General features: G+C 41.5%; 1 protein-coding gene across 1 annotated transcript in view; it reads left to right on the forward strand.

The window, feature by feature from the left end:
- The first annotated feature begins 13,856 nt into the window (after positions 1–13,856).
- The window catches only part of Alcam (activated leukocyte cell adhesion molecule), a 182,440-nt gene continuing 175,551 nt past the window's right edge, over positions 13,857–20,745 (forward strand). Inside the window, exon 1 of the mRNA XM_059277074.1 lies at positions 13,857–14,500. Coding sequence (XP_059133057.1) covers positions 14,428–14,500 — 73 coding nt within the window. The 5' untranslated portion in view covers positions 13,857–14,427. The remainder of the gene's footprint in view (positions 14,501–20,745) is intronic.

Genomic DNA, 20,745 nt, shown 5'->3' on the forward strand with positions numbered 1-20,745 from the left:
AAGCAAACAAGGGCCCCGAGTGTGGGAGGTATGTTTCAGGCTGAGGGAATCGCACACGCAAAGGCATGGTTGGCAAAGACTGCCATGGTGTGTTTGGGAAACAGTGAGTTCATGAGAGAATGTTGAGATGTGAAACTGAAGAGAGGCAGAGATAAAACTAGATGCGAGAATGTAAAAATGTTCACAGTTTCACAGACCTGCTTTCACTGGACTTTTATTGGGAAGGTACAATTACTCCAGCGTTGGTTTCTGTTGTTGTTTTGTTTTGTTTTGTTTTTAGGAGACCATCAAATGAGTGTGTGTGTGTCTCTGTTTTTTGGTTTTTTGTTTTGTTTTGTTTTCTTTTCTTTTTGTCTGCCAACCTTAAGATGAGCAGAATTCTAGAGAAAGAAAAGAGGAACTCAATAGTACGACAATGGTTATAAATATCATGTACAAATGTATGAAATGACTGGGGTCTAAGATGAAAACAATATAAAAATGAAGGATCGTGTGCTCTAAAGAATATTGGCATTCTATCTGTTTTGAGAATGAAGAGCTGGAGAAACCCAACAAAAACTAATGCAAACTAAGAAGGCCTCTTGGTCCTAGGCTTCACTCATTGTCTCTCTCAGTTTTTGTAATGCTGAGGATCTCACACGTCTTAACCACTGAGCTACATCTCTAGCCCAAGTTCTCCATGGGCTTTAGGGAAATGAAATCCATGCCGTCAACCACTGAGGAATCACTGCTGTCACCTTCTGTGCTGAGACCCCTCTCCAGACATTATTGTCCTTCAGTACTGCTGACCTACATGACAACTTTGCAGCTGTCCCGTGCGTGCGTGCGTGCTATGTGCTAAGATTAAAACTTATCCACGGCCTGAGAGAACAGTTCAGTTGGTACAATGTCTGCTTTGCAAGCGTAGAGGCTGGAGTTTAATTCACACGAACTATACGAGGAACTAAATTTAAAGCACTGCATCCACATTAAAGGGGAAAAAAAAAAGCTGGAGATGTTGGTAAATGTCATATCAGTACTGCAGAAAGGGAGGCAGGAAGATCCCAAAGGCTCACCAGCTAGCCCAGGCAGACAACTTCCAAGCCAGTGAGACACCCTATCTCAAAATCAAGTTAAATGGTGCCTAAAAAAAATTGATACCTCATGCTGTCCTCTGGCCTTCACATGTGCGTACAAGCACACACACACACACACACACACACACACACACACACACACACCCCACATGCATACATGAGCACATATGTAAACACATATGCACATAAATTAATAAAACTTTAAAAATTCCAGGCCCAGAGAGATGACTCAGAAGTCAAAAGCACTGGCTGCTCTTCCAGAGGACCTATGTTTGATTCCCAGCACCCACACATAGGAACAACCACCTGTAACTCCAGTTCCATGGGATCTAATGCCTTCTTCTGGTCTGTGAAAGAAATCCACACAAATGGTACACAGACATAAATGTAGACAAAACACCCATATATATAAAATATCAGTAAATAAATATTTTAAAGTTAAGTGCCTTATGCATTCTTATTTAGTCACATTCTAATGATGTCTTCAAAGATAAGCTGCCCTTATCTTTGAGCAATGTGTTCCAGTCATTACTGGCCATGCATTCCTTACTAATAATAAATGGATTGAGTTTAGATTTTGTCCATAAGAAACACATTAAGAAATGTTCTACTATAACCACATTTAAGAGATAGAGCGGTGGTTCACAACCTGTGGGTTTTTGACCCTTTACGGGTCACATATCAGATATCCTGCATATCACATATTTACATTACAATTCATAGTAGTAGCAAAATTACAGTTATGAAGTAGCAACAAAAATAATTTTATGATTGGGGATCACCACAACAAGAGGAACCATATTAAAGGGTCACAGCATTTGGAAGGTTGAGAACCAATGAGTTAGAGTTTTATGATAAAAGAAAATAGAAAACACCTGTGATATCCACATGCAACAAGAGACACAGATAATGAAAACTTCCTACGACAAGCATGATAGATCAGAGGTGGGTACCATTGGATTCAAATGTTTTATATTACTGCAGAAAAGTGACATGGGTAGGTGAAATAAGTCTCTTAGTGTTGCAGAGATCCTAAATGAATGAGTTGAACGTTTACCTCACACCTGACTCAGGCTCACAAGCACCGCTTTGCTCATTAGCCAAGATAGCAATCAGCTCCACGGAACGAGTCCTCAAAACTCAAAACTAAAAAGCAACAACAAACAAAGCAGACAGTTCATAACGTCCGGCGGCTTCGAAGTGCTCTAAGAGAGAAGCCATGGTATGGTGTTGGTCTTCAAGCTGTCTGCAGGAGTGGAGTGAAAGCAGCAGTGAGGAGCTGTGTACACCTCCAGCTCTGGAAGTCACTCCACCACGCAAATGGAGGAAGAGGTCCATGAGCAGTAGTTTCAGAGGCAAAGCGTCAGAGAACTGGGGTCATCTTTGTAGACATAAAAACACGGCATGAAAGCTGGACTAGGGATTCCTTTGTTACTTTCAGGAAGCCAAGCAGATGAGCCAGCTGTGATTCTGTGAAGTAGAAAGATGGGTTGAGGACAGTCTAGGCTGGTACTTCCTTTCTATTGCTATTTTTGAGAGGCTGACAGTTTTTTAGAAGAAGACAAATAATGACTTGTATTAAGAACTTTTGCCAAGTTCTTGTTTTAATGACTATTAAAACTGACAGCATATGACATTAATCTAATCACAAGGCTAGATGAATCAAAAAGCTTAGCCCGATATGAATTTATGGGGGTTTTTGTTTTTCTGCTTTTCTCATTCCTTCTGGCAAGGACAACAGCAAAAAAAAAAAAAATGAAGATAATATATTGATTAAAAATGTGCCTTAGGAAAAAAGTGTAGCAAATAAAGTTGAATGGAGTTACTTAGTTCTCAACCTTCCAAACCTGCTTAATATTGACCTTGTGTGCAGGAGAAAGAAATACGTTCCCAAATACTGTTATTTTGTCACCTTATTTCACATGTCTTAGAGAATAAAACAGTTACAAAGCTTCCTTATTGCCCACAGGATCAGTGCATACAGTAGTGACAGGAGCAAACTGTAGCTGGTCCCTGTACATAATGCCTGTCCTCTGCGCCATTAGTACAGAGGAAAAGAAGGTAAAAGCAGAACTCCCCAGTTGTGCAGTATTTCTTTTTTGTCTTTTGTCTTTTGTTTGTTTGCTTGTTCTTGTTTCCTTGACCTACTAACCAAAAGGTTCTCTTGTGCACAATCTGGATGGAGAGATATATTGGGCCTTACAACCACTGAAGCATAAACAGGAAATACATTTGATGTGTTTCATTTTCCCTGGTTGGCACACAGACCACCACACACTTGTTCTTCATACCTCCACACATAAACTATCATGGCTTTCTCATCGAACTCAACATGCTACCTTCTTAGAACATACAAAAACATAACATTAAGTTGGAAAGAAAAGAAGGCAGAAGATATATTAACTTCTTTGAATTGAAAGAGCAAATCCATGCAAGGAAAAAAATTATTTGAAATTTCATAGCAGGAATTGGTATGGATGGAAAAAACTGCCCTGTGGTTAGAAAAAAGAAGGTACTGAGAGTTTTCAATCCTTCTGTGAATATCCCAGAAGCTACAGAAGGTAGTCAGGAAAAATGAAAATATGTGACTCAGTTCTGAGTGTGAGGAAAAGATCTGAGTAACTCAAATCTATCTTTTTGTCATGCTGAGGGGTGTGGTCCCCTCTATACCACTTCTCAACCTGCCCCTGGCTAATTCTTTGCCTTTACTGGGCGAATTGATAAAAATGAATGTTCATTTAATCCTAAACTCAATATTTACCTCAGCCTTAAAAATCTCAAGAAATAACTGGAACACACACACACACACACACACACACACACACACACACACACACACTCCTTTGAAATGTGGAGTCTTAAAAATTTGAGAAGTATATTCATTGAAGATTTTTCTAACTGGCATGTTAATTCTTGGACTGAATTGTTCACTTTATTAGTACTGTCATAGTTTTGATCAATGTGACTCAAACATTGACATTTCTGGGGAGACAGAACCTCAGTGGAGAGTTTACCTCTATCAGAAGATCCTATAGACATGTCTATGGATGTTTTTTTGATTTCTAATTGATGTAGAAGGGCCCAGCACACTGTGAGCAATACTGTCACTGGGCTGTGGAAGAAATGTAGCCAACAAGTGAGAGAAAGGAGGCCCGACAGCATTATTTCCCCATGGTCAGTGCTTCAAGTTCCTGTGCTCCTACCCTGGCTTCCCTTAGTGATGGATTGAAACCTTCAAGCCAAATAAACCTTTTCCTCCCCAAGTGGCTTCTGGTCAGTGTTTACAACAGCATCAGAAAAATAAATGATACCAGATGCCATTGTCTATAACAAAAGAAATCATTCTTAGGCCCAGAGATGTTGATCAACAAGTTAGAACAAAAAAATAAATCCATAATCATTGGTCAAAGGTCTTATCCTCTACCTCGTGTTAGTTAGCTAGACTAAATGAATAATTCTGCTCATGTCGATGAAAACATGTTCACATTTTTAAATCTTTGCACAGCTGTTTTAATATGCACTGCCTTTTCTCACAAGCTTCTCACCTTGAGGTACAATCATTAGGTGAATTTCCTGCCCTTACAAAGAAATGTAAACATATTAAGTATCTGCAAGAAATCTTATAATGCTGGACAATAAGTTAAATTAAATATTTGTCCTATAGCAGTGTGAGCCGAATAGGTTATGAGTCATCTAAGTTTGTGGAATCCATTCCTCAGAATTATAACTGTACCAAATTTACTCCATAAAGAACACAGTATAAAGAACACCAAGGCTTAAAATCTTTAATGCTGTACTAAGTCTGTAGACCTTGCAATATTGGTACTGAATCCATAATCTTGCCTTAGTGAAATGTAATACGGAACATTATGCAGAATGTTTGCTCTGAAAAGAGTTTGGATAAATGTGCTATATTTAAAATTGATTAATGCAGTCTGATACACATCTTGATTTTTTTTATTATCCTTGGAATTTTAACTTAAAAGTTACAGGATGTCTTATACAGTTTGTCTATTTGAAAGGGGTTCACTTGCATTTAAATAAAAAGGATACCCAAAGCTATGGAATTTCTGTTCTATCCTTGACTCTTGAGACCTGTATTACCTCATCTGTTCTAAGAGCTACTCTAGAAAGACTAAGAGCAGTGGTTCTCAACCTGCATGTCATGACCTCTTTACAAACCTCTATCTTTAAAAATATTTACATTACAATTCATAATAGTAGCAAAATAACACTTATGAAATATCAAGGGAAATAATTTCATGGATGGGGGTCACCACAATATAAGGAGCTGTATTAAAGAGTCACAGCACTAGGAAGGTTGAGAACCACTGCCTTAGCGTGTCCATAAAATGAAGTAAAGCTTCAGGCTACATACTGAAATTCAGCCAAAAGAACCCCACCTTCATCTGATTGTTAAGTACCTTGCACAATGATTTATTTGTTCATCCACATATTATTGAATTCATTAATCAAATAGTACCATTTGCATTTGCATTCTCTATGTTATCTGTTTCAGACAGAAAATGAAACAGAAGCAAACCTCTGCCTTCCTTCCCTGAGCTTCACTGCCATAACAAGACAGACAATAACCATCAAAATATGTGTTTAATATATTTTATACTATACGATAATAGAGTCTGCGGGGAAACATGAAGCAGGAAATACAGGAAATCAGTATCAAGGGACTGGGATTCAGTTGAAAGCTTTTATAGTTGTTATTGGAAAGCTTAACTGAGAAGGCAAAATATGAACAGACGTCTCAAAGGTGGTAATGTAGTGGTCTCCATCAACAGCTGTGGGGAAGATTTCCAAGGACTAGAAACACCAGCTGCAAAGGCCCTGGGGTGAGTGTCTGACTGCTATAATTAGGAGCAATGAAGAAAACACTCTGATTTGAAAGGATATAACAAAGGGGGAATGGGAAACTAGAATTCAAAGCAAGCCTGTATTAGAAGGAAAAGGCCCATTTATTTTATTTGTTATTTAAATGTATTTATTCAAAATAAAATTTGAAGATTGTTTAATTTCTTAAATGCCCCTGAACAGTATTAAAGTTACAATATTTTTACTTGAATTATGTGATCAGTGAGTCCTGATTCAGTATTACCAATCTGGTTTTGGAACTTAAAAAGTCTTTGCTGTTTAGGAATTACAGGTTTCTCCAAAAATTGATTTTTAATACTCTCATGTAAATCCAAATATATTACTTACCATAGGGAAAACAGAATGGATTATCAAGACTAGTACTTAAGATGACTTATCAGAAGGCCATGGTATCTATGGTGATTTGTTTGTTTTTAACAATGAAATATATATTATTATAATATATTGGATCTATTATTTGTCTAACTGGTATTATTTAAATGAGTTATTGTATATAACAAAGGAAGGGTTTAGCACATAACAAAGAAATAGAGATGATGGTAGTGAGCTTCTGGAACTGAGTTGAAATTTCTCATCAGACTTTGTACTTTTGCACATACACTGAGTCACTTTCTGCATTCTCAAATCTAATAGAGCTGTTGATCTCAATGGAAAGTCTAAATCACCAAGTGACCTTTGAGGAGAAGCTCTCACATTGTGTTAGAGTTTTGGATTCAGTTCTATGCACTTACTGAAAACACTAATGAGTTATGAGTATTTAACACACTGGGAGTTTCTGACATCCGTTTTATATGGTGGAAGTTCCATGGCCGAATGGCTTTGCTAGATTCTTTCTCCATTCCTCATGTCTGAGGCAGGAAGGAAAATGACTAAGTGGATTTGTAGTTGCACTGAAATAACTATGCGTGTCTTTTTGTACCTAACATAGAACACACTGCAACCTGAAATAAGAACTGATTATTTACCGAAGACTATGAAAGTTTTTGCCTTCCTGAGCTCTTATGGTATCTTTATTAACTACTGAGGGTGTGAGCAGCTGTGTGTTAATTATTTATGAACAGTGCTACTTTTAACAATTAAAATGATGTAATAAGCCCTTTGGAATGTGTCTTAGGAAGACAAATACCTATGTAATTTCAATACATATCTAGAGAAATTTGAGAAATAAACTACTTAAAAAGAAAAACAACTTAGGATCCTGAAACAAAGGAGTTTTATCTTGTATTTAGGTAGTCTCTGAGACTCTTCAAATTTTTATAACTCCCAAGGCTTAATATAAATCCTACTTAGTTTTCTGTGTCAGTCTTTGCCATCAATGTATTGTAAGGAATTTACGATGGTCACTCTGGTGGTTTGAAAGAAAATGGCCCCCAAAGGGAGTGGCACTATTAGGAGATGTGGCCTTATTAGAGGAAGTGTGTCATTGTGGGGGCAGGCTTTGAGGTCTCTGTAACACAAATTGCTAAATGGTCTTATTAATAAAAAAAAAAAAAAAACAGAGCCAGATAATGGAATAAAAACTGAGAGATTAGAAAAACAGAAAGAGCTGGGTGGTGGTGGCGCACGCCTTTAATCCCAGCACTGGGGAGGCAGAGCCAGGCGGATCTCTGTGAGTTCGAGGGTAGCCTGGGCTACCAAGTGAGTTCCAGGAAAAGGCGCAAAGCTACACAGAGAAACCCTGTCTTGAAAAACCAAAAAAAAAAAAAAAAAAAAAAAAAAAGAAAGAAAAAGAAAAAGAAAAAGAAAAACAGAAAGAAGCCAGCCACGTTCTTACCACTTGGAAATCCTCAGCTAAAGAGGTCTGTATACCCACACCTACATGCCTTTCTGTTCTGCAATCTTACTTCCTCTCTCCACCCAGCTATATCACTTACTCTTCCTGCCCAGCTCTGTCACTTCCTGTCTGTCTCTACAGACCTCCAGACCTTTATGGTTAACTAGTGTTGGAATTTAAGGTGTGTGCCACCACACCTGGTTCTGTTCCCAGTGTAGCCTTGAACTCACAGAGATCTGGATGGATCTCTGCCTCCCAAATGCTAGGATTAAAGGTGTGTGCTACCATTGCCTGACTTCTATGTTTAATACAGTGGCTGGGTTTTTCCTCTGATCCTCAGATAAGCTTTATTAGGGTGCACAATATTTTGGGGGACACAATCTATCACCACAGTTCTCTTTTTCTCAAGCTTCCCTCAGGATGATAGCCAGTCAGCTTCCTATTGCCTGCAAGATGTATCACTCTCAGCTTCAGCACCACATTGGCCTGCATGCTGCCATGCCCTCCTTCATGGTCATAATGGACTGAACCTCTGAAACTGTAAGGGAGCCAGCCTTAATTAAATGTTTCTTTATAAGAGTTGATGTAGTCATGGTGTCAACTCATAGCAATGAAAACCCTAAGACAGTTGCTTACTAATTCAATATCTGGGCCCTTTGGTTTTATTGTTCTGGATAACAAATTATTTTTTCTATCCTTTTTCCCCTGAAGATTGTCACTTCATATTATAAAGGTTGAGCATCCCTTATCCAAAGTGTTTAGGACCGATAGTCTTGGATTTTGGAGCATTTTGTCTTGTTTCAGAATATTTGCAGAAGTAAGGAACTGTTTTGAAGATGGAATATAGGTCTCAGCACAATTTATGCATTCATTATAGTTTATTGAAACTTCACCCTTATTTCTTATATGTTTGGTTCCATCACAAATGTCTTGAACTCACAGCCTGAAATAAGATTTAGATAATATTTTTGGTGCTACTGTTTTGACTTTTACTTGCAGCCTGAGGTCAGGCTTGGGATCATCTATATGTGACATCATGTTTGCACTTAAAGAGGTTCATTTGTGGCAGGGGCATGTGAGGCTTTTTATTTTTGGTTAGGAATGATAAACTTGTACTTGGCTGAGCTTCCCTTGATGTTGAGGACTTAGTGTCGTGCTTTATGTGCATTCTGTAAAGAAGAACTCATCTCCACTGGTTGTCATTAGTTCTCAAATATTTATGGGATGTACAGTCTACTGGAAAAATAAATTTTGTCTTAGCTAAGGTTCCTGTTGCTGTGATGAAACACCATGACCAAAAGCAACTTGGAAGGAGGCAGTTATTTCACCTATGCTTCCATATCATGGGTCGTCATCCAAGGCAGTCAGGTCAGGAACTCAAACTGGACAGGAACCTCAAGGCAGGAGCTGATGCAGAGGAAATGGAGGAGTGCTGTCGGTTGGCTTGCTCTTTATGGCTTGCTCAGCCTGATTTCTTATAGCACCTGAGACCACTAATTCAGGGGTGGCACCATCCACAATGGACCAGGTCCTCCTCTATCAATAATTAATTTTTTTTAAAAAAATGCCTTACATGTCTGTGTATCACCTGATGTTTTGGAATCACTTTCTCCATTGGGGTTCTTTCTCTCAGATGACTCTAGCTTGTGTCAAGTTGACATAAAGACTAGCCATCACACACCTAGACATGTGGATTCACAAATAGGCTCCATTCATCTTTGGCTAAAACATAGAAAGACACCCAAACCACTCTCAGATACTAGAGTAAGGAACACATTTCTCCAGCTTCCAGACTTTCTTTGGTGAAATTTCATTTACAGTAAGAAGCAGTTTGATTAGTAAGGGTGTGTATGTGTGGGGGGAGTCTTGTCTACTCATTAAATGCATACATTCTTTCCAGGGAATGTTGGCACACAATGATGGGTTGTGGTTTTTATAAAGAAAAAAGATCATGGCCTGAGTCTTGGAAGCGGGGTGCTGAGTTCTGATCTCAGTAGACTGTAAATAGGAAACATCTTTTGTATCAGATCACTTCTTTGAGTATACTACCCTGTCTGATGATAAAATATTTTATGCTCATTAATGCAAAGTTTTTCTTATGTTTTGGGCAACATGAAATATCTTGATCCTGGATGAGCATTTTTCATTTTACCTCTTGCAGTAAGGAATACTAGTGAGGATGCTCTGAGCCAAGACTAAACTGACAAATATCATTGGGTTGTTATTTCTTCCTGATCTTCCCAAAAGTGCCCTTGATGTTGATACAGCTAACAGCTTCCCTCTTAATAACCAAGAAAGGAGGTATTTAGCCCCTGTTTCCTAGATTCTGGAAGACAAATTCTCTCCTGTGATGGTACTAATTTTAATTGTCAACTCAATACAACCTAGAGTAATCTGAGAAGAGTGCTGAGGAGGGATTGTTTGGATTAGGTTGGGATTGTCTAGATTAGGTTGGGATTGTCTAGATTAGGTTGGGATTGTCTAGATTAGGTTGGGATTGTCTAGATTAGGTTGGGATTGTCTAGATTAGGTTGAGATTGTCTGGATTAGGTTAGGATTGTCTAGATTAGGTTGGGATTGTCTAGATTAGGTTGGGATTGTCTAGATTAGGTTGGGATTGTCTAGATTAGGTTGGGATTGTCTAGATTAGATTGGGATTGTCTAGATTAGGTTGGGATTATCTAGATTAGGTTGCCCTGTGGGAATGGCTATGGAGGAACTGTCATTATTGTTAATTGATATGGGAAGACCCAAGTTATTGTGGCCAACACTATTCCTCAGGCAATGTTTCTGAATTACATAAGAAAAGAGAAATCCAGCTGAGCAGTAAGCGTGAATGCATTTTTTTTTTTTCTCTATTCTTGACTATAGATGTGATGTAACTGGCTGCTTCGAAGTAGTGTTTTGACTTCTGGGCAATGAGGGACTGTAACCTGAAATTTTTAACTGAACTCTTTCTCCCTGTTCTGTGTCTGCTATTTTACCACTGCAAAATAAAAGAAACTAGAACGCTTCCCTACTGCATTACTTGGGGAGTTCACATTCTCTTGTTCACTTCCAACTCTTGTCTACTATTCATGAATGAACATCAATTCCCTTAGACAAGCTCTCCCTCTCCCCACTTCTCACACAGGGCTCCATAGCCCAATCAGATAGTGCTAGCCACCTTATTAATTTCCTCAATAAAAAATGTTTGACTGTAGCAGACCTTATTGAAATTTTGAGAAGACGAAGAAATTTATGTTTAAGTGGAGACCTCCATATTCCCAAAGGCATAAAGCTATTGTAACACAAATCCAGTAAGCAAGGTGGGTAGGAATTCAATACTAGAATCAGAGGTTCAAGTCTAGAATTCTAGCTTTGCTGTTGCTATAAATCATTGTGTAGCCTTGAGGAAGCTACTTCTTGTTCTGGCCTTCAGTTTCTTGCAAGTAAAATACTGATAGGGATTTTTTTGAGGGTGAATAATGTTTACTGATTCATAAATATTGCTTGGAATTTTCTAACATGAGCATTCAGTAAAAGTTCCCAATTAACTGAGATAATTTTAAGGGCCTCTGATCATTTCCAAATTCCAGCTAATATAATCAGACCTTGTCTCTTCCTCTGTCCTTAGTCTCATCCCACACTCTTCTGTTAAATTCCTGTCTTAATATTTTATTATTTTATCTAATACAGAGTAATGCCACTATTACTTTTTGTGGTCCTAGCTATGTATGAGCCATGGCCTTTGAAGTTATTATTCCAAGCAGTTTACCAAGACATTTTCTATGGACATTCTGAAGATAACTGACTATAATAATTCAAATATATATGCATATATGTGTGCATAAATATGGTGTGCATATTACATGTGTGCATATATAGTCAGCTGCTTCCAGAAATGTGTGCATACTTAATATCTGCAATTGATATATTTTGATGTATCTTTAAATGTGACTTAATGTGTCATCACAATTTAATTGTGTGTGAGAGGTTGACTTTTGATGAAGGTTACTAAGTGCAAATCAGGGTTCTCCCTAGGCTCTATCTGTTCCCTAAAGCCCATCACCTTCTACTATGCCTGGCCAGTGTCCTATGCTGTCTCATTTACTCACAATAACCACTCCAATGATCCTGGAAAGATGGATATCCCCTTTTGCAAGTGAGGAGACTGAGTTTTTGAGAGGTTGAATTGACTATGCTCATGAGACAATGCCAGACCCAGGGTTCTGCCTTTTGCCATACAGCTATATGCTATGATAACTTCCCCCTCAAAATAGTCTGAAGATCCAGGAGGAATGCAGGATGGTTCGTTCTAAAACATCCAACTTAAGGCTGGCTACAGTTAATTCCCTAAAGGAATCCAGTAGGATTCCCACGAGTACGCCAGCAGTTTAGCTCTGTGCATGGAATACAGAGTTAAGGGGCATTTGCCTCCTAGCATTTAGCCTTCTGGTTGATTCATAAGATGCAAATGAAATGTAAATGTTAAAACCATATGGAAAAAACTACTTATTTTCCGAGGAAAAATATACGAGATCCATCCTAGAATACTCTAAAACACCACGAGGAGAACTAGACAGAGAGGCGCTGGGGGGAAAAAAACACAACTGAAAATGGAGCTTAATAATTTCAAGCACGAAAGGAAAGGAATTCAAAGAACAGTGTCTGTGTGTGCGCTTGCGCGCTCGCGGGTGTGTGTGTGTGTGTGTGTGTGTGTGTGTGTGTGTGTGTGTGTGTATGATGCTTCTGCCTGCACACTCGGAGACCCCCATCTCCACCCGCAGGTGACTGGTGGTTCCCACTCTATTGGAGACCGAGCCCTGTGTGACTAGTTAGCATTCTCTGCTGGAGACTGGCTTCTCACAGGGGATGACCCTGCGATGCACGAAAGACTATTTAACCCTCGCGAGGTGGTTCAGGAACCAGGATTTTATTATGCTACCGGCATAAGAGTTGTAATCCTGCATTCCTGAGTTAGAGCCACTTAGAGCCCCAACAGCTCCACCCCGGTGTTTCAGAGGAAAATATTCCTTCATGCTTTCTGCCTGAACTGAAAGCGACACGGCTTCCTGATGCTAAGCCTGGGAGGTGGTTGGAGCTTTAGAAATTGCCTGAGAAGCCTGCCCATCTGCTGGGTGCCTGGCTTTCTGGAACGGACCAGGAGGAGTTGATTTTTAATCCGAGTAACTCTGGATTTTGTTTTGTAATTTAAAATCGCCGCCTAATTAAAAATAAAAGTGACACTTTTTAAAAGGGACGTTAGGAAAATCCGTAAGATGTGGTATGGTGTAGAGTCCTAATGCTCACCGGGAGGGAGATGGGGAGTGGGGGGAGGGAGGGCAGAAATCTCTTCTGGCTTCTTGGTACTGGATACTTGACTAAATGTTCTGCTTTGAGGAGGTGTGCGGGAGCTGGGACTAGGGCTAGAGAAGATAGGCGAATTAGAGAAGGGAGGAAGGAGTTTATCCCGGGGGAGAATTATCCTGAACCAGCCAGTGACTGTTTCCATCTTTTCCACCTCCTCAGTCCTGGTCCAAGAGGACCAAAGGTGCTCTCCTCACCCCCACGGTGCTGCTCTCATAACTCCACAGAAGCCAAAGGCGGTACCACCACGAAGGAGAAAAATCCCTAGGCGTGAGCCAGTGGGTAGTGAGTTGGGCTTCCGAGTGCAAGAAGACAGCTAGCTTTGTGACTAGGCGGGGCGGACAGCAGATGGCCACAGATTGTGTGTCTTGGGGGCGCTGAGAACCCCGTGGCCAGAGCCGGTCCGGGGCGAACCCAGCCCGCTGTGCCCGGGGTTCTCAAGCCCGCTCCTTATTGGCGGGTGTGTCCTTGGGAGGCGGAGTCAAGGGCAGCCCCGCCCACCCGGGCGCAGCGGGGGAGGCGGGTGGGTGGGGGGACGTCAGGCTCTCCTCCCACCCCGGGCCCGCCAGCTCCGCTCCGTTCCCGACTCGGTCCTGCAGCGCCTCTAGGCTGCAGATCCGCGCTCCAACCACCTGCTCCGCGCTGCCGCCAAGGAAGCTGGGCGGGAGGGAGGAGCGGGAGGAGCGGGAGGAGGAGGAGGAGGAGGAGGAGGAGACAGGCAGCTTACACACGCCTTCCAGCCCTCCACTCAGAGCAGCCCGAGCCCGCGGCCGCCTCCACTGCTCCAGCTGCCGCCGCTCCAGCCAGTGCCGCGGCTGCCACCTGAGGAGACCCACACGGTGCGAGCCCAAGGCGCTGCTGCCCCGCCGACCCCTTCGAGGTCCCCCGAGATCCGTGCGCGGTGCAACTCTCACTGCTCTTTTTATCGTCTCCTTTTTTTTTTTTCTTTTTTCTTTTCTTTTTTTTCTTTTTTTTTTGCAAGAAGAGAAACTCACCGGAGGTTGCAGCCAAGAAGAACCCCGTCCACCTTGACTGACTACCGAAGCGTCTCCTGGAATTAAGAGGGTCGCCCGTCCTGGGAGGAGCAGCCAAAGACACCGAGGGAGGGCGTGGAGGGGGAGGGAGGAGTTGCGGGCGGCGCGTGGAGGAAAGTTGCGTGTGGTGTGGTCTAGACCCGACGGCGCAGCGCCACGATCCCCGGGGGGACCGTGTGTGTCTAGGAAAACGCCGTTGCCCCTTGAGTCGGGACCCAGGAGCGAGCGGGCCCCGTGGGCCCGGGGACGACGCCCCCTCCTGCGGCGTGGACTTTGTCGGTGGCCCTCGAGGAGGAGGAGGAGGAATATGGCACCTAAGGTTTCTCCTTCTGGCCGTCTGGTTTTCTGCCTCTTGATCTCCGCCGCGGTCCTCAGACCAGGTAAGCAATGGCCTCTGAGCAGCCGACTGTCGCGGTTGTTGTGGCCCGGGGGCGGTTCCCTGGGTGGCCTGGGACTGTGTGTTCTAGCGCGTGGTTGGGAAAGTCAGGGAGCTGGAAAGGCGCGCGGGGACGCGGACCTGTCCCTGGGACCAGTCACTTGGGTCACACGTTTTAGGCTTGACTGGTCAGATCAAGTTTGGGCAGAGGGAGAGAGAGAGAGAGAGAGCGAGCGAGCGAGCACCGAGGAAATCTCCAGGAACTTTGGATGAGGCTTAGCTTTGAGGCTGAGGAGCCCCCAGGATTTGCTCTACTCTCTCCCCAGCACGGTCCCTCCGGTCTCGGGGTGTCAAAGTCCACGTCACTGAACCCAGGGCAGTTTCCTTTCGCTGGGCTTTGAGCTGAAATAACTGCCTGTACTTTGTCATGATAAATCCCCTAGTAACTTCCTCTTGGTCATAATATGAAGACCTGGGGGCAAGGGAGGGCTTTGACCATCTCAGAAAAATAAATAAATAAATAAATAGATGAACACTGAAACAGCAGCTGCATCGTCTGGTGGGTGGTGAGTGGAGGGTTGATGGCAGCCGAGTCACGCAGCGTGGACTGGGTTAGCAGCCAGGTTTGTGAGCCCTGTGTGAGGGATTTCTTGATTTCCACACACCCGGTGATAGCGCCTCAGTTCTCGCTTCTACGCTGAGTCTTCGAAGGAAAATGATAAAATTCCCACCAACCAGAATATCTTGGGGGGAATCCCTTTGCTCACCCTAGGGGACATCCCTGGCCCTGGCGTCCACCAGCTGGCCTGCGGGCTGACACACCATAGTCCTGCCCTCTCAATATATGCTCTCCCAGTCTGCTAGCCCAAGTGGCAGGTACTTTTCCCTGTGGAGCCCTAGGATCTAACCTTTTGAAGTTTTGATTTTCTACCGTTTAGTGGCTAGTTGGGGGTTAAACTACTATCCCCTGTTATTTTGGCTTCTGCCTGCTCCCCCCCCCCACCTCCCCTTTAGTTTTAAATCAAGGAGAAGGGGGAAAAAAGGACTGACTTCCTTTTCGCATCTTTTATCCCTGTACACCCCTTCAGTTATTGGCAAGCTGAAGCCACAGAAGAGGGTTTATAGGCTAGGAATCTTTCTCAGGAAAGAGGAGAAAGTAAGGAGACCACAGGAGCCTGAGATCCTGCTGCTGCTGCTGCTGCTGCTGCTGCTGCTGCTGGGGGGGGGGGGGGAGGTCAGAATGGAGGTTTGTCTTCACCATATCTCTATATCAAAGTTGCGTTTCTGGGTGAGGTAATGACTTTACTGTTTCCGAGGCTGGGAAAGACATCGGTGGCCAATCTCAGGCTCTGGGGCGGGGACCCTAAACCCTGAGTAGCGCCGGATTTAAGGCCAGGTAGGGCAGAGTCACAACACTCAGAAGATGAGCACCGGGCCTCTCGTCTTGCACCATGTAGACTCACTTTTTCTGGATCCTGGATCCCAGATGGGGGAAGGGCACCTTGGAACCCTGGTGAAGAGTCAATAAGGGAGCTTGGGAGTCAGTGTGTGAAATGTGACGATACACATGCCTATGTCCGCTCTTGGCTTTAACCCTCTCACACCAGGCTCCGAGGCTGTCACACTTCCACCCCCGGACTGCAGCACACAGCAGTTAACCTTTCATGCGGTCGCGCTGGAATTTCTTTTCAGTTGGCCCCGTCGAAAAACAGGTTTTTCTTCACTCGGAACTGCCAACAGGGGGGAGAGGTTCCTCTTTCAGACCTGATGGCAATTCTTTCTGCACCGCAGGCTCCGGGCCAAGCCACCAGCTGTGCGCTTTCCCGCAGGAGCGCGCCTGCTGATCCGGGGGGGTCGCAAGCCACAAACCCCAAAAATTCGCTATTCCCCTGCATGATAGCGCTGACGCAAACTTCTCCACGGGATCTCAGAGTGCTTTCAATGGAAAGATCGTGGTTGTAAAGGCACAGGATCTCCAGCAAGTGAGTTCAGGACAGAGAGTGCGCCTCTTGCAGTGTGCTCTGCAGAGGGAGCCTTGAGAGTGAGGTACTGCCTAGCTTCATCCTTGGGGCTCATTTTCCTGCCTGCCTCATTTCCGAAGCAGTTTTTACAGTATGTGTCAGGTGCCAGAGGACAGACGCTGCTTCTGCAGGTCTTTTGACTTGACAAGGACCACAGTAGTGACCCCTATGTTTCAGGCCTCTTGTATAATCTGTTTTGAAGGTAAAGGGAGGCAAGACTTCCACCAACAAAATCTGAATGTGATAAAGGCAAGGAAGTGTGTGCTCAGCATCCTAGGTGGCAAAAATCTCATTATTCTTGCAGAAAGAGCGTCAGCCTGTGGTGACATTTTGTACTGCTTTAAAGAAAGCTTTCCTTGGTTGTTTGCAAGGAGGCGTGGTATGGCAGTTAACTGTTTCTTCTCTTGAGCCCTCTGAGCACAGCCCTCCCTGGGAGGTTTTTTGTTTTGTTTTGTTTTGTTTTTTCATTTTTCATGAGGATACAAGGTTCACTCTAAGACTTAAGGACGGATAAAGCTGTTCTCAGTGGGGGTACCATTGTTTATCAGTTTATTTCATTAGTTCTGGGGCGGGGGGGGGGGGGGAAGCAGCCACTGAAGTCACGTCCTTTCAGATCTCTCACATGGGATTATTAAAATTTATTAATTTTACAAATACAAACTGCTTCGTAGCCACGATAGGTTGTTGTTTGCTTGGTTTATTTAATCCAAAAGCAATTTACAATGTAATGGAGTACTGCTTGCAGCCAATTGCTTTTCTAGGCTTGGCTCAAAACCTAGGTCTACATTTGGGCACTTGAACATGACAAGAAACCTTTTGAGGCTTCAGCTTTCTCCTGTGAAGAGTAAAAAAGAAAAAGGAACCATGAATCTATTCCTTGAGACTTCCTCCAGCTCCGACACTGTTTTTTTTTTTTTTTTTGTATTGAGGTAGAAAAACATTTGGACTGACAGAATCATTTTCCAATAATGTGTTTCTTATACTCTCCTTCTGGACAAAATTTATTGCTAGAAAGATTTCAGTGTGTATCCTTACTGCTAACTTTCTCTCTTTTTCTCCTTTTATAAATTCATGAGAATTGTGTTGTGCTTATTCTTCCAGGACCAATCAGGACAATCAAAACAACATGAGACAGGGTAGGGGTGGGGTGGGAGGTTATTAGTCTCCCATTCACCTAGGAGTGGGAAAGGTTTTAGACCTTAGAAAAGCCTGGTCGTGTAGCCATCTGCCTCTCTCTTAACTGTGTGTGTAGTTCTAGAATTAGGTATAAGCTGGCTGGTACTAAAATGCTCATGTAACAAAACTTGTTCTACTAACCCTAATAGTGCTCATCATATACAGAGAATACAACACGCAGAAACTTTCATGTCACTTTAAAAGCTATAGAAATCCAAGCTATTTTGCATTGTTAATTCCCAACTTTTCTGACATTTTAGGATATTCAGGCTCACTTTTTTTTTTTGTGATAGAAATTCAGATGGGAATGCATGTATATCACTGACTTGTTAAGTAGGCAGTCAACAAGAACCCACTCAGTACTCTTAAGTACTATTTATATTGAAGCTGGTATTCCAGAGTTCAATTTCTTACCTATTGTATCTAAGAATGCTGTGGCATGACCTTGAGAGCTATTGTTCTGCCCCTGTTTCTCATCAACAGAATTTTTCTTTTATGTAATTCATGGTTCTGATTGTAGTGAGATTAATCATTCCACAGAACTGCGTTTTTGAAATTTGTAGCTGTAAGATGTGCTATATTAAAACATAAAGATATTAACAAAATATTTTTAATCTATTCCACTTAGTTATCTCTTTATTGTTTTATTAAAAGGCGCCAAAATGTTTCTTTCTTTTCTTTTATCTTAGTCCCTTTTTTATGCCCCCAATTCTTATGTCATTAAACCCAGATCTTACCAAAACTGAGTGTTGAATTGTAAACATTTTTTCATGTGTAATAGCAATAATTTTAAGGCAGTGTTTTAAATGCTTTATGATCATTATGCCTTATATTCCAGACACACCATTTGTTTAACATCAAATATGAAAGAGTTCTTTAACCCAAGTAGACACATCTGATTTATATCTGGGAAAATGGAGAAGAGCCACACAGGTTTCCTATTTTAAATATAAAAGTGCATCCATGTCTTTGTGTGGACAAAGAGAATCAGTCACTTCAAAGTGTTAATTTTGTTCTTTGCTGTTTTCACACAGGTCCATGCCATTGCTGGCATAAGACTTTTGTGACGCACAAAGAATTACATCATTCACTGAAATAACAAAAACTACCAAGAATATTTTCTTAAGAGTGGTGATAAATTAATGTTTGTTTATTATTACTTTCGAATTTTAGTTCATTTTCTTCTCAACGAGAACTAAAAAGACTGGAAATGTGTCCATTTCTACCTTTATTTACTTTCTTATTTGAGTATTTCCTTTCCCTATGAAGAGCAAGGTGAAATTTGAATATATATATATCATGCCATTTGACAAAGCTGTAGCCTACAGTTACTCAAGTAATCTTACTATATGTAAAATGTTACATATTACTAGAGTTATAAATATTTTCATTCAGCTATTTATTTAAACGACAAATCTCATATTTTTTTTTTTACTTTTTGTTGTTGACTAGAGTAGCATATATTTCAGAAAAAAAAATGGTTCAAAAGTGTTGTGATATTTAGTCATTGTTTTATGGTAACCTATTATCATTGCCCATTATTGTAGTGTGTGTTCCAGGAATGAAATTAGCTTTTAATGCTTCTTCTTATTTATCTAGTCAGTTCTCAATTACCCATTGTATCGACAGGAAAGTCAGAGTTGCATGCAGTGCATACCAGTCCTAATCAAAGGATTATTTAATGTGACTTTAACTTGAGTTACTTAATGATCATGCCTGTATCTGGTCTTCTAAGGGTTGATTGTATTTAAAAATAATAAAATCAAACTATGTGGGGAATAGATGGTTCAGAAATTGGGTATCTAACTTCTGCCTCTGGTTTCTCCTTTCTCCTCTGTTTTCTATGTCCTTACAAAAAGTGAGGTGAAATCTTGGTCAAAGTAAGACTATAAGACTAAAAACATCATGTTTAGATGTAATTAAGTTTTTACAGTCTTTTCAAATGGTAGAAATATCACGAACTCTTGACAGTCACAAGGAAAACATCCTATGGCCATGTTATTTCATCTAATCTTCAAATTTGTCCAGTCACATGTCAATCACTGAGATGGGCAAACTTAATACTTTCCAGATTGGGTAAGAGTTTGTCTTCCCTAAGCGACCACTTTCTTAGGAAGTTTGTTCTGTTATTTTATATGAGTTTCTATGAATAAATCAAGAGGTGGCTCCTGTTTTCTTGATATAAGTTGGCTTGGCAACTTGGTACATTGATTCTCCAAAGGCTATTTACATACCTGCTCTTAGTAAAAACAGTAGTACTTTCAGTGGATTTCAAGGTCCTTTTAAACAGTGTCAACCAGTAATGTAAAATTTATAAATAACAGAGGGAAACTGAATTAAAAGAAGTTTATAATTACTGAAGACACAACAATGGAATAGCTTTCTGCCCCAACCTCCTTTTCTTCTGCCTGGCTCATGGCATAGGCAGTTTTCCTGTGGTGTTCTCCTGCCATGAAGTACTGTGTCACCATGGGCCCAAAACAAGGGTGCCAATTGCATTCCAACTGGAAACTCCAGAACTATGATTCAAAACCTTTTCTCTTTGTAAGTCGATTTTCTCAAGTATTTCATTATAGTAACAGAGAACTGACAAGTAGAGCATAATTATTACTAACTGTTCCATCTACATGTTTACCCTCTAATACTTAACTATAAAAAATGCATTTGCCATGCTGAAAAAGTCCATATTCCTAACATTTTAAAATTTAAATGTCAGTTATAATGAAATATCACCAAGAGATCTGAGCTTGATTCTTGTCGAGTACATGAAAGACGGAGTTATAGCCTGGTTTTGTAGTGAGTTTGATTGCTTAGATCCATAGTTAAAAAAGAGGAGGGGGGGAGAGGCAAAAAAAGTGTGTGTGTGTGGGGGGGGTGGGGTGTTTGAGAGAGAGAGAGAGACAGAGAGACAGAGAGGCAGACACATACACAAACAGATTTAACAGCATCTTCCATTAATTTCTTACTCTTAAAATCTTAACCTATAGAATGAGAAGATGGAAAAGTTTCATGTGGGAGAGAGAGAAGAGAGATTGAGACCAAGACCCATGCT

Source organism: Peromyscus eremicus, chromosome 12 (genome assembly GCF_949786415.1).
Source record: "Peromyscus eremicus chromosome 12, PerEre_H2_v1, whole genome shotgun sequence".
NCBI classification, from domain to species: Eukaryota; Metazoa; Chordata; class Mammalia; order Rodentia; family Cricetidae; genus Peromyscus; species Peromyscus eremicus.